At 41.2% G+C, this 15072-nt stretch overlaps 1 protein-coding gene across 1 annotated transcript in view; it reads left to right on the forward strand.

The window, feature by feature from the left end:
- BRCA1 (BRCA1 DNA repair associated) overlaps nt 1-15072 on the forward strand; it is a 62249-nt gene that overhangs the window by 24852 nt on the left and 22325 nt on the right. Inside the window, 2 exon segments of the mRNA XM_057535628.1 lie at nt 3259-3347; nt 9776-9947. Coding sequence (XP_057391611.1) covers nt 3259-3347; nt 9776-9947 — 261 coding nt within the window.

Consider the following 15072-nt stretch of genomic DNA (forward strand, 5'->3'; position numbering starts at 1 on the left):
GAAGTTGATGGATATTTGGGTTCTTCAGAGAAAATAGACTTAATGGCCAGTGATCCTCATGGTGCTTTAATACGTGAAAGTGAAAGAGTCCACTCCAAACCAGTAGAGAGTAATATTGAAGATAAAATATTTGGGAAAACCTATCGGAGGAAGGCAAGCCTCCCTAACTTGAGCCACATAGCTGAACATCTAATTATAGGAGCATCTACTGTAGAACCTCAGATAACACAAGAGCGCCCCCTCACAAATAAACTAAAGCGTAAAAGGAGAAGTACATCAGGCCTTCATCCTGAGGATTTTATCAAGAAAGTCGATTTGGCAGTTATTCCAAAGACTCCTGAAAAAATAACTGAGGGAACTGACCAAACAGAGCAGAATGGTCATGGGATGCATGTTACTAGTAATGGTCCTGAGACTGAAATGACAGGTGATTATGTTCAGAAAGAGAAAAATGCTAACCTAACAGAGTCATTGGAAAAACAATCTGCTTTCAGAACTAAGCCTGAACCTATAAGCAGCAGTATAGGCAATATGGAACTAGAATTGAATATCCATAGTTCAAAAGCACCTAAAAATAGGCTGAGGAGGAAGTCCTCTACCAGGAAGATTCATGCACTTGAACTAGTAGTCAGTAGAAACCCAAGCCCACCTCATCATACTGAACTACAAATTGATAGTTGTTCTAGCAGTGAAGAGATGAAGAAAAAACATTCCAGCCAAATGCCAGTCAGGCACGGCAAAAAGCTTCAATTCATGGGAGATAAAGCACCTACAACTGGAGCCAAGAAGAGTAACAAGCCACACGAACAAATAAATAAAAGACTTGCCAGTGACACTTATCCAGAACTAAATTTAACAAACCTACCTGGTTTTTTTACTCACTGTTCTAGTTCTAATAAACTTCAAGAGTTTGTTAATCCTAGCCTTCAAAGAGAGGAGAACCTAGGAAAAATTCAAGTGTCGAATAGTGCCAAAGACCCCAAAGATCTGACATTAAGTGGAGGAAAAGGTTTGCAAATTGAAAGATCTGTAGAGAGTACCAGTATTTCCTTGGTACCTGATACTGATTATGGCACTCAGGATAGTATCTCATTACTGGAAGCTGACACCCTAGGGAAGGCAAAGACAGCACCAAATCAACATGTGAGTCTGTGTGCAGCAATTGAAAGCCCCAAGGAACTTATCCACAGTTGTTCTAAAGATATTAGAAACGACACAGAGGACTTTCAGGATCCACTGGGACATGACATTAACCACATTCAGGAGGGGAGCATAGAAATGGAAGAGAGTGAACTTGATACACAGTATTTGCAGAATATGTTCAAGGTTTCAAAGCGTCAGACGTTTGCTCTGTTTTCAAATCCAGAAAATCCAGAAAAGGAATGTGCAGCAGTCTGTGCCCACTCTGGGTCCTTAAGGGAACAAAGTCCAAGAGTCCCTCTTGAATGCAGACAAAAAGAAGAAAATCAGGGAAAGAGTAAGTCTAAAATCAAGCATGTGCGGGCAATTAATACAACTGTGGACTTCCCTGTGGCTGGTCAAAAAGATAAGAAGCCGAGCGATCATGCCAAACGTAGCCCAAAAAGAGTAACTAGGCTTTGTCAGTCATCACAGTTCAGAGGCAACAAAACTGAGCTCGTTATTGCAAATAAACATGGGATTTCACAAAACCCATATCTTATACCATCACTTTCTCCCATCAGGTCATCTGTTAAAACTATATGTAAGAAAAACCTGTCAGAGGAAATGTTTGAGGAACCTGTAATGTCACCTGAAAGAGCAATGGAAAACGAGAGCATCATTCAAAGTACAGTGAACACAATTAGCCAAAATAACATTCGAGAAAGCACTTTTAAAGAAGTCAGCTCAAGCAGTATTAATGAAGTAGGTTCCAGTACTAATGAAGTAGGCTCTAGTATTAATGAAGTAGGTTCCAGTGGTGAAAACATTCAAGCAAAACTAGATAGAAACAGAGGACCTAAATTAAGTGCTTTGCTCAGATTAGGTCTTATGCAGCCTGAAGTCTATAAGCAAAGTCTTCCTGTAAGTAACTGTCAACTTCCTGAAATAAAAAGGCAAGGAGAAAATGAAGGCACACTTCAGGCTGTTAATGCAGATTTCTCCCCACGTCTAATTTCAGATAACCTAGAACAACCTATGGGAAGAAGCCATGCTTCTCAGGTTTGTTCTGAGACACCTGATGACTTGTTAAATGATGACAAAATAAAGGAAAATAGCAACTTTGCTGAAAGTGACATTAAGGAAAGATCTGCTGTTTTTAGCAAAAGTATCCAAAAAGGAGAATTCAGAAGGAGCCCTGGCCCTTTAGCCCATCATACATGTTTGGCTCAGGGTCACGAAAGAGGGGCTGAGTCCTCAGAAGAGAATGTGTCTAGTGAGGATGAAGAGCTTCCCTGCTTCCAACACTTACTTGGTAAAGTAACCAATACACTGTCTCCATCTACCAGACATAATGCTGTTGCCACAGAGGGTCTATCTAAGGAAACAGAGGAGAACCTAATATCATTGAAGAATAGCTTAAATGACTGCAGTGACCAGGTGACATCGGCAAAGGCATCCCAGGAACATCACCTTCAGGAGGAAGCAAGATATTCTAATAGCTTATTTTCTTCACGGTGCAGTGCAGTGCAAGACTTCACCGCTAATACAAACACCCAGGATCCTTTCTTGATGTTTGATCCTCTTTCCAAACAAGTGTGGCATCAGTCTGAAAACCAGGAAGTTCTGAGTGACAAGGAATTGGTTTCAGATGATGACGAAAGGGAAACTGGCTTGGAAGAGGATAATCGCCAAGAAGAGCAGAGTGTGGATTCAGACATAGGTATTGGAACCAGGTTTTTGTGTTTGCCCCCGTCTATTTTATAGAAATGAACTAAATGTTTATGCCTTTGGGGGAGCACATTTTACGAGTTTCCAAGTACAATGAAAGTAACTGCTTCTTAAACGTTAAGTATGTTCTTCCCAAGGTGCTTTTCCTCAAAAGTCCTTTACTCAGCTAGAACATCTTTTCTATTTGAATGAGATTTAATGCCCTAATTATTGGTGGACTTGCTTCTGGTTTTCATCCTTACGATCCCTAAGAGGAAATCCGGTGTCCCCAAACAAAGAGTATAATCATTTTGTGTGACATGAAAGTGAAGTTTGTCCTGTCAATGAGAAGAAACAGGTACTGCAAGTTGGAGTATTTATTGGCTGTCTGTTTTTACAACTGAATCTCTATTTTTATTATCATTTAAGGTGAAGCAGCATCTGAGTATGAGAGTGAAACAAGCCTCTCTGAAGACTGTTTGGGGCTGTCCTCTCAGAGCGATATCTTAACCACTCAGGTAAAAAGCACATGGGGATGTGTGTGTGGTGTTCTCAGTGCTATGCATCCCGCATTCTTACATTTGCTTATATCACCTCTTAGAATTAATGGTATAACAGTTGTGTGTGGGACCTTGTCTCCTCAAATTGGATTGTAAGCACCGAGATGGAACACGTTACCTTCTATTTCATACACACACATACACACACGTACGTACCAACATGCTCACTGCAGAACACTAAATACTGAATTTAATGAATAAGTGAAACCTTCAAAACCCATTTGCCCTATAGCAAAAACATATATGAAAGCACTACTGTATCAAATAGAGGGTTGTATTTCTTCTCAGTACCAAATTGACACCTACAGAGTTCTCTTCCTGTTAGACACTATCTAGCCTTTGACTGTTTGGTGGATACTTCTTTTTGTTTTTTCTTTTTAAATCGTATAGTTATTTGTTCTTCAGTGCCTGTAAGTCATCTTTTTTCTTTAAAAAAGTACACAATTTTACTTCTTTTCCTAGTGGTCAATATCCAATATTTTGGTGACCTGTGAGGGGGGTAACAGCTTTGTCATATCTACAACATTTGGTAACATGAATATTTCAGTACTCCAGGCAGAATAGTCTCCTAGAAAAAGCATTCTCTACCACAGCATCTAAAAATTAACATCATATTCCTCACAGAACCTGGCTCTGTCTCCTAATTTTTATGTTGTAGGAGTGGCACCAAAATTTTCTAAGTTCTCATATTCAAAACTTCAGGCTCATTCAGCTTTTTTTTCTCCCCTCCTTCCTTCCTTCCTTCCTTCCCTCCTTCCTTCCTTCCTTCCTTCCTTCCTTCCTCCCCTCCTCCCTTCCTTCCTCCCCTCCTCCCTTCCTTCCTCCCGCTGCGCCAGGTCTTTAGTTGTGCCATGTGGGATTTTTTCGTTGCAGCATGTGGGATCTAGTTCCCTGACCAGGGATCGAACCCGGGCCCCCTGCATTGGGAGTGCAGAGTCGTAACCACTGGACCACCAGAGAAGACCCTCAACTTATTTTTTTAGAATATGGACACAGTGGTTGCTGGTGGTAATATCGGTGAGAGTTCTGTACCTGGCTGTGTTACTCTAGGCAATTTACTTATCATCTCTGAACTATAATATGCACATTCTTAAAATGGAGATATCTGGACCACCTTGAATCATCCTGCCATGACTTCTTTTTCTCACCTAAACCTTAAATACACCTTCAGCTGCTAGCAAAAAATGACATTTTTTTCTGAACTTCCTGAAATGCCAGATTAGATAAAACTGAGAAAAGCCGATAGTCTTATAATATTGTATACGTGCATCATAAAAAACTTAGAAAATACAGATAAATAAAAATCATCCCTGACGGTCCAGTGGTTAAGACTCCGTCCTTCCACTGCAGGGGCACGGGTTCCATCCCTGTCGGGGAACTAAGATCCCACATGCCGCAGGGCAACTAAGCCTGTGCGCCACTACTACTGAGCTTGCACACCACAGCTAGAGAGCCCACTTGCCACAATGAAAGATCCTGCATGCCCCAACTAAGACCCGATGTAGCCAAAAATTTAAAAAAAAAAAGAAAAGAAAAGATTCGTTCGGTAAATTTTAACATTTATCTCTGGTATGATATACAAAAGATAGGTAATAGTTGTTGCCTTCAGGTGGGGAAATAGATGATTGGGAGAAGGAGAAGGAGGAAGCCTTACTTTTCTCTGAATATCCTTTTGTGCCTTGAATTTTATACCATGAACTTGTATTAATTATTTTTAAAATTAAATTCTATGCATTAAAAGTCATTACTATTAAAAAAAAAAAAGTCATTACTATTAACTTATTGGTATATATTCTTTCTTCTTCCTGTTGTACACAGGGGGGTGTGTGTGTGTGTATACTTTATCTTTAAAAAACATTCAGATGATACTCTACATACTTACATTGTTTTTACTATGTCACTGAATTTTCAATGAATTTATTTATTTATTTAAAATTTATTTATTTATTTTTGGCTGTGTTGGGTCTTCGTTTCTGTGTGAGGGCTTTCTCTAGTTGGCGGCAAGCGGGGCCACTCTTCATCGTGGTGCGCGGGCCTCTCATTATCGTGGCCTTTCTTGCTGCGGAGCACAGGCTCCAGACGCGCAGGCTCAGTAGCTGTGGCTCACGGGCCTAGTTGCTCTGCGGCATGTGGGATCTTCCCAGACCAGGGCTCGAACCCGTGTCCCCTGCATTAGCAGGCAGATTCTCAACCACTGTGCCACCAGGGAAGCCCCCAATGAATTTATTTTTAACTACTATATAGTATTCTTTCCTTGTGTACACCATGATTTATTCAACCTATTGCTGAATATGAGGGTTTCAGGGCAAGAGACACAGTTTGCTATCATGTACAGCACTGTATTATTATCTTTTTTAAAAAAAATTATTTATTTATTTATTTGGTTGCACTGGGTCTTAGTTGCAGCAGGCGGGCTCCTTAGTTGCAGCTCGCCGGCTCCTTAGTTGCAGCACACGGGCTCCTTAGTTGTGGCGTGCAAACTCTTATTTGCGGCATGCATGTGGGATCTAGTTCCCTGACTAGGGATCGAACCCAGGCCCCCTGCATTGGAAGTGCAGAGTCTTATTCACTGTGCCACTAGGGAAGTCCCTGTAGTATTATCTTGATAGCTAAATATTTGCCCACATCCCCAATGACTTCCTTAGTATAAGTTCCTAGGACTGGAATTTTGCTGTTTGAGACATGTTATTAAATTGTCGTTTAGAAAGACTGAACCAAGCTGTGCTCTTCCAGCCCTTGTGGTACTTGGTAGCTCCCATTTTCCTATACCTTTGCCAACACCGGGTAGTATCCAGTTCTAAACTTCTGAGTCTTGGCATTGCTATGAGGCCTATAGATAGAGGGCTTGTCTTCTACTGCCTGTTTTCAACACAGAGCAAATCCCTCTAGGACTGAAGCCTGCTGGAGTCAGGAAGAAACCTCTGAGACCACTGCCTGTTCTGTGCCTGAATTGTCACCTGTATTCTCCACTTCTGCAGGATTGCCATGGTGACTAAATTAATGAAAAGATTTTGGAGTCCTTTTCTTTTTTTTTCTTTTTTGGCTGTGCTGCACAGCTTGCAGGATCTTAGTTCCCCAGCCAGGGATCGAACCTGTTCCTCCTGCGGTGGAAGCGCAGAGTCCTAACCACTAGACCGCCAGGGAATTCCCTAGGAGGCCTTTTCTCTGTTTGCAATTACTATGATCCTTTCTCGGTGTGGATTTGGGGCTCTGTCAACATGACTTTCACCTTTTTATCCCTTGTGTTTTAGAGTTGTAGTGTTCGGTTTCTGGTTCCATCTGCCTTAGCCATATTGTATAATATTTGACATTCAATAAACTACCTCCTTGTCTTCTATATTTATGATCTTGTTCCCAGAGATATATGTCTATTTGTTCAAGATTCATTTTATAACCTGTTTTTATCAAGCATCTACCCAAAACAGAGCCAAAGTCAGATTTCAGGGCTAACTTAAATCTAGAGTAGCTCCAACAAGCAAAATGATTGAAGTGGGATCTTTTCCCAAGGTCTGTTTATACAGAACTGGGGAGACATATATAGGAGATAAATCCTAATTTCATATCATTAGTATCTGTTCTTTATCAAAGACTGATTAACTATATTTATTCATTAATTCATTTCTGCATTAAACATTTACTAAATGCTTACTGCCTGCTGGGTGTTGGGGATACAAAAATGATTAAGGAAGGATGCCATCCATCTAGGAGGAACAGGTATTCCACTTCGGTATACATGTGCACTAGCAGTATAAATGAAGCACTGAGGGGTCATCTGTTCCTGACAGGAGATGTATTATTGGTGGGGACTTCTGAAGGAGATACTCAAGCTGGACCTTAAAAGATGAGAAGAATTTTTTCCAGGTGGAAAGAGAAGAGAGGCAGTAAATCAAGGCAAAGGCACAGAGGCATGAAATCATGCCCAGGAAACACAAAGTTGTCCCATGCGACTGGAAAACAGGGCATATGTGGTGGTTTTGGGAAGAAACAAGAGATAAGATCAGAGTGTGGAGGCCCTTTTGAGTGACTGATTGATTGATTTTGGGCTGAGCTGGGTCTTCGTTGCTGTGCATGGGCTTTCTCTAGTTGCGGCGAGCGGGGGCTACTCTTCGTTGCGGTGCCTGGGCTTCTCATTGCGGTGGCTTCTTTTATTGCAGAGCACAGGCTCTAGGTGCACAGGCTTCAGTAGTTCTGGCACGCGGGCTTCAGTAGTTGTGGCTCATGGGCTCTAGAGTGCAGGCTCAGTAGTTGTGGCACACGGGCTTAGTTGCTCTGCGGCATGTGGGATCTTCCCGGACCAGGGCTCGAACCCGTGTCCCTTGCAGTGGCAGGCGGATTCTTAACCACTGTGCCACCAGGGAAGCCCGTGAAGACCTTTTTGAATGCTGTGCTTAGGAATTTGGAATTTATCATGAGAGCAATAACGAGTAATAATTATACAGTATTCAGAAAGTGTTAACTTTTTATATGAGCAGTTGTATACAACTAAGCTCCAAATGGAAAAAAGAGACATGATAAACATGGCTTTTAGGGAACTTTAGCTGTATTAAAAGTAGATATCAGAGTAGCACAGTGGGAATAGAAAAGAAAAGTAGAACTAATTCAAGAAACACAAGAATTAGAATCAAGAAAACTTGGTAACCAATTTGGGTTTAGTCTCCCAAATGTATCAGGCCAATTGCCTGCAGGGGAATTTGTCCAAGTTATAAAGTAACTGCTTTGGGAAAACCCAAAGGAAAGTTATCTACCTATAATTCTCCCATTACTTTTCGATTTTCTAACCTATTTAATGGCCACAGAAGTTAGATGTGATGGTTGTGGCAGTAGTGCCTGATAGAGCTCCTTGAAGCTTATCAGGTATCCTGGTTTCATTCCAGATTTACTGAGGTGAGCCCTTGGCTAGGATTTGATCAGTGATGGAACTACTCACAAGACACCACGTGGTGGCAATGGTGCTGCTGTGGACATTGGCAGCAAAGCAGTCTCAGTGCAGCAGTGGAAGCCTTTGTGGAGCAGGGAAAGCTTTTCCCAGTCATAAAAACCTCCTAAAAACTGTGAACTCACTGTAGCAGGAGAAAGTAGATGGCTTGTTTTTAGTAGAGGGCAAAGTCATTTGCGAGGATCAGAAGAAACAGGGTGAAACAATCTGTTTCCCCAGGGTTTGCTGGCAACCATACATGCTCCTTCTAAAAGTAATGAAGAAATGTATATTTTGGAGAGCTTCTTACTTACCAAATACTTCGCTTATCAAAAACCTTAGACTTAGCAGATTTCTTCTTCATATGGAGAAATAAACATCACGAGCCTCATAAGCAAGAGGAGCCCATTATCTTGAATTGAAAACAATAACTGGCCTTACAGGCTTTCTGAGGGCTCTTTCTGCTGGATCCTTCCATGTAGCCGGTTCTTCTCTGCAGCGATCTCTAGGTACCCTGTCCCCATCTAGAATGGCAGCACTATTCTAGGGCTGTATCCCCAGTGCCTAACACATAATAGGTGGTCAACAAATAGTTGATGAATGAATAAATAGATAAATTAATGAATTAGCTCTTTGCTTGTTCTGTTAGAAACTAAATGTTCAAAGAATCCCAGAAAAGGAAGAGACCTCACAAGCCAGAGATTAGACATTTTTATATGGACTAACCCAAATCTCTTATGAGTGCCACAATACCAAATTTTTGAAATGCAGCCTGTGGAAGATGTTAACAGAATCAGGCTAATTTTAAATACCAAAAGTGTTTTAAGTACCGTATTTTTTCACTCCCTAGCTTTAAAAGAAAATAACCAACTTCAAAGGACATCACAATAAAACAAGCCTATTTGGGAGAGTTTGAGGAATTTTTTCTCCCCCTCTAACATCTTTCTGAAATAATTTCATGGGCATTAATTGCATGAATAGGGTCCGATTAAAAGGTGCTCAGGGCTTCCCTGGTGGCGCAGTGGTTAAGAATCCGCCTGTCAATGCAGGGGACACGGGTTTAAGCCCTGGTCCAGGAAGATCCCACGTGCCGCGGAGCAACTAAGCGCATGCACCACGACTGAACCTGCGCTCCAGAGCCCGCGTGCCACAACTACGGAAGCCTGCGCGCTTAGAGCCCGTGCTCTGCAACAAGAGAAGCTGCCACAATGAGAAGCCCGCTCTCCACAAGGAAGAGTACCCCCGCTCAACACAACTAAAGAAAGACCACGCGCAGCAATGAAGACCCAACGCAGCCATAGATAAATAAATAAATAAATAAATTTTTAAAAAGGTGCTCAGCCAGAACTCGTAATTCCATACAAGGTGATTTCAAGTCCCATGCTGAAATTAATTGGTGTAACATATTCTTGTTTTCTGGCAAGTTTCTAAAAGAGTATAACTTTCTTGGTGTCGTTTCTCGTGTCTGCAGCAGAGGGATACCATGCAAGACAACCTGCTGAAGATCCAGCAGGAAATGGCCGAACTGGAAGCTGTGTTAGAGCAGCACGGGAGCCAGCCTTCTCACAGCTCCCCTTCCCTCATAGCCGATTCTTGTGCCCCTGAGGACCTGCTAAATCTGGAACAAAACACATCAGACAGAGGTTTGTAATATTGTCGCAACTGTTACCTTAAGCAAAATTCTTCCCTCCCTAAGCCTTTATCTCTTTCTGAAAAGTATGGACCCAGCTCCAACATTTGATGATCTTTGCTCAGCAGATATTTGCTGAGTCACTCCGTGGGAAATCTTAGAGCCTTGCTTCTAGTCCCTGCTTAGAACTAATTTACCATTCAGAGGGCCCAGGACAGTCAGTAAGCATCGTCATCTGAGTACCCACAGTAAGGAAATGCTATGGGGCGCCCACAGGAAGCCGAGTGTCATGGGGCAGATTGGAAATAGGTAACCCCATCATTTTAGAAAGCTTATAAAAAAACCACTCAGACATGTTTCTTATAGCACTGGTGTCAGATCACAAAGTCCTATTTAATCTACTTTCTGGTTTATAGAGAGAGACGTCTATATATACTTCAGGAACTGCACCTTGATCCACAGAAAGCCCAATTATGTGGCAGAGACAGGTGCTTTATAACAACATGATTGTTATCAACAAGACGAGGCATTTGGAGTAACTGGGCAGGTGGAGCTGCTCTGAGCTGACTCCCTATAAGAAGTGAGCACCGAGCTGAGAAATAACCTGGCATAAAGGAAGGAAAGTGAGATGAAAATTTGAGTTTTAACTGGAAAAAGCCTGTGAAAAACAACACATCAGGCAGGGTTTTAAACAGGGGCAAATACACAGACACGCAGTGAGAGGCTAGGCATAGGCCTGGGTTCCAGGAGGGAGCTGGTGCTTAGGAACTAGCACTCCCAGAGTGCTAGCTACCCAGCTAACTTCGTGTTAAAAGTCCCTTCTTCGTTCTCCCTTCTTCAGGCCTACAGGGGGCCAAAGGGCCTTCCTTTGAGTCTTTCTAGGAACTCTACTCTTAATTACTCAGGAGAGTGGCGTTGGTCCCGGAGTGTGCCTTGTAGTGTTTTTATGTTCAGAGAGAAACAGTAAGTAGCTCATGCATGAGAAGCTAGGAACTCTGTTGCTATGGCAGTGGTTCAAAATGTATTTCCTTAAATGCATTCTTTGTAACTATCTTCATTTAGTTCATCTCCCAGATAATGTAGCCCCAAGTCTCGTCACCATCACAGTTCTCTTTGGTGCTTTCACCACCTTCAATCTAAAAACAGACTAGACTTTCAATTTTAATGCACCAGATATAAAATGTTATTGTCTGGCTTTGAATATGTGTGTGAATCTACTATCTCATTTTTGTTGGGGGGGGAGTTTATTTTTTCCTGAAGATCTGTACACAAAATGTTTCTTTTTTTTTTTAATATCTTTATTGGAGTATAATTGTTTTACAATGGTGTGTTAGTTTCTGCTTTATAACAAAGTGAATCAGTTATACATATACATATATTCCCATATCTCTTCCCTCTTGCATCTCCCTCCCTCCCGCCCTCCCTATCCTACACCTCTAGGTGGTCACAAAGCACAGAGCTGATCTCCCTGTGCTATGCGGTTGCTTCCCACTAGCTGTCTATTTTACGTTTGTTAGTGTATATATGTCCATGCCACTCTCTCACTTTGTCCCAGCTTACCCTTCCCCCTCCCCATATCCTCAAGTCCATTCTCTAGTAGGTCTGTGTCTTTATTCCCATCTTGCCACTAAGTTCTTCATGACCTTTTTTTTTTTTCCTTAGATTCCATATATATGTGTTAGCATACTGTATTTGTTTTTCTCTTTCTGACTTACTTCACTCTGTATGACAGACTCTAACTCCATCCACCTCACTACAAATAACTCCATTTCGTTTCTTTTTATGGCTGAGTAATATTCCATTGTATATATGTGCCACATCTTCTTTATCCATTCATCCGATGATGGACACTACAAAATGTTTCTTTGTGGCTTTTTTTTTTTCCTAAGTGCTATACTTTTATATATTCTATTTACTATGGATTTGAAAAACTCTGAAAATTTCTTCTGAATTTCTATATAAAACATTTTTTTTTACGAAAGAGCTTTTACTCTATCCTTTGTGGTAAACTTATTCATTGGTCTACTTTCTCATGAAATTATAACATCCTCAGAGTTTTGAGGTAGGTGGGTAAATGTTGAGAGGAGGGAGGAGAGGCTTATGAGAATTTCTCCATTTAAAAAAAAGTGTCCCCTCTCCCAACTCCACAGAGAGTGTCTGCCATGGCCACTTATATTTGTACATCTTGAATATGTTGTTCAAATTGCTCAAATGCTACTTCTCAAGGAGATCACCTATAACCACGGTATTTTTTATTGTAATTTTTAAGTTTCTGACTTTTCTGGCCCCACTTTACCCTGTTATACTGTTACATTTTTTCATAGCCCTTATTAACCTTTTTTTTTTTTTTTTAATTTATTTTTGGCTGCGTTGGGTCTTCGTTGCTGCGCTCCGGCTTTCTCTAGTTGCGGTGAGCGGGGGCTACTCTTCGTTGGGGTGCAGGCTGCACATTGCGATGGCTTCTCTTGTTGCAGAGCACAGGCTGTAGGCGCGCAGGCTTCAGCAGTTGCGGCTCGAGGGCTCTAGAACACAGGCTCAATAGTTGTGGCACATGGGCTTAGTTGCTCCGCAGCTTGTGGGATCTTCCCGGACCAGGGCTTGAACCTGTGTCCCCTACATTGGCAGGCGGATTCTTAACCACTGCGCCACCAGGGAAGGGCCTTAACTTTTAACAATATCTAATTTGTTTTGCATGTTGTTTAGAGTTCCTCCTTACCTCCCACTAGAATGTAGGCTCCATGTGGGCAGAGAACCCTTACACCTGAGCCTGGAACACAGTAGGCGCTCAATAAATATTTTAATTCACATGATTAAAACTCTGAAGCCTACTCTAGAGTTACTGAAAGAAAATTTCTGGGTATGGATTCTGGAATTTTGTGGCTTTATTTCTGAAACATTTTGAGCATCAACTTAATAGCAGCTCAAGTTTTGTGCCTTTTTCCCTCTTAAATTGGTGTGAGTCTAACTGAAATTCAAGCAAACTTCTTAATCCTGGGAAAAGGAGTTTTGTTTACCTTCAGCTGTACTAAAATGACTTATTCTTTAAATAAATGTTTTATTTTTGAATAACTTTAGATTTACAGAAAAGCAGCAATGATAGTACAGAGAGTTCCTACAGGAACTCTACCCCTTACCTAGTTTCAGTTTCCCCTAATGTTGTCATCTTACATTACCATGGTACTTTTGTCAGAACGAAGAAACCAACATTGGCACATTACTAGTAATGAGTGAAACTCTAGACTTAATCAGATTTCACCAGTTTTTATTTTTTAAGTATCCGTATTCTTAATGATGATGACAGCTCCTTTTCCAGGATCTTTACATCAAATGTCCTGCCCTCAGCCTAGATCTGCCCTACTGTTTACCTAAGGGTCATTCCCAAGCCTGCATAATATTTTTGTGCAAACGTGTATTCTTACGCATTATGAATGTTGTGTACCTCCCTCTGCAGGTAAAGCTATTTCATATCAGGCACTTTGTTTTTATTTTTGTTTTGTTTTTTTCCTCCTGAATTACCTGTCATTCATAAAGCAAACATTTGCATTTGTAACATTGTAGTCCATTACAGCTGAAATGATTTTCAGACACATCTGAGCTTTTCTGCCCTACAGTACGTTCATTCCTGAAAGCTTATAGTTTATCATTTCTCAATATCTCTTTCCACCTTTTCAATGTCTTTCTCTTTGATTCTTCCCAATACTTTTCAACAATGCTTATTAGCACCTAATAGGCAGTCAGTAAATTTATTAAATGTTTGGTCTGGCCCATATTCCCTACCCATGAAGAATATAACATATTAAGACCCACAGATGAAGGAATGATTTCAGGGGGGACTACAGTACTGTTCCAGTACTTGGGCTCTGGATCACTGCATCTATGAAATAAGGATTAAGGAAAAAGAAGAGCAGAAAAGTTTTTCCCTGTATTTTTTAGGTACTGTTGAGTTATTGAATCCTAACTCAGGTTAGCTTATTTTCTTTGTAGCTTGGGCCCCATTGTAGTGAAAAGAGGAACTTGTATGTTAAATGTCCAGGTGATGGAACGACTTTTTTTTTTTTTTTTTTTTTTTATTTATTTATTTATTTTTGGCTGTGTTGGGTCTTCGGTTCGTGCGAGGGCTTTCTCCAGTTGCGGCAAGCGGGGGCCACTCTTCATCGCGGTGCGGGGACCGCTCTTCATCGCGGTGCGCGGGCCTTTCTCTATCGCGGCCCCTCCCGTCGCGGGGCACAGGCTCCAGACGCGCAGGCTCAGCAATTGTGGCTCACGGGCCCAGCTGCTCCGTGGCATGTGGGATCTTCCCAGACCAGGGTTCGAACCCGTGTCCCCTGCATTAGCAGGCAGATTCTCAACCACTGCGCCACCAGGGAAGCCCTGGAACGACTTTTTAATGTCTGTTTTTGTGTCTGAGGCCTTTCCCTCCCCACCCTTTCACTTAAAAAAAATAAAAAATAAAAAAGCCCTCTCCAGTAGTTCATTCTGTCACTTTGCTGTACACCAGAAACTAACACAACATTGTAAATCAACTATACTTCAATACGTTTTTTTCTTAATTAAAAAAAATAATTAATTCTGTTTGGTGTGATTCCTTAGACGTTGCACATTACCTTTTATCAGTGATCACTTTGTATTTAGGGGGGAAATGATGCCTATATTAAAAACTTTACATTCCAGTTGAAAGAAAAACCTGCTGGTTCATGGTTAGACCCTTCTTTGTTTCAGCACCTGACAGTAGCTCCAGGCAGGGTTCTTGTGTTCCTAGAAACTCACAGGTCCAGAAAAGAAGACTATAAAGGAAACTATAAATAATGTATTTGAGGATTAACTCAGGAAATCAATGATTATTTCCCCCCAGGCTACCCAGTGTCTTAAAAAAATAGTTTAATTAACACAGCCCTTTGTTTAAATTTTTCTGCCTTTATTTATGGATTTTGGCTTTTCTAATAAAAGCTCAAAATAAATTATAGTCATCAGTGACTTTGTAATGGATAGAAGACATTTGTAATTTTTAAGTATTTGTTTTTGCTTTTTAAATATTTCTGCCTTTAAGCCACTTCCTAGAAAGCAGTGGCACACTAATACATTTGGAGGAATTAATAAATAAAAAGGATGTACTAACGTGCCAGAACTTTGCCTTGGGT

Source organism: Balaenoptera acutorostrata, chromosome 20 (genome assembly GCF_949987535.1).
Source record: "Balaenoptera acutorostrata chromosome 20, mBalAcu1.1, whole genome shotgun sequence".
Classification (NCBI taxonomy): domain Eukaryota; kingdom Metazoa; phylum Chordata; class Mammalia; order Artiodactyla; family Balaenopteridae; genus Balaenoptera; species Balaenoptera acutorostrata.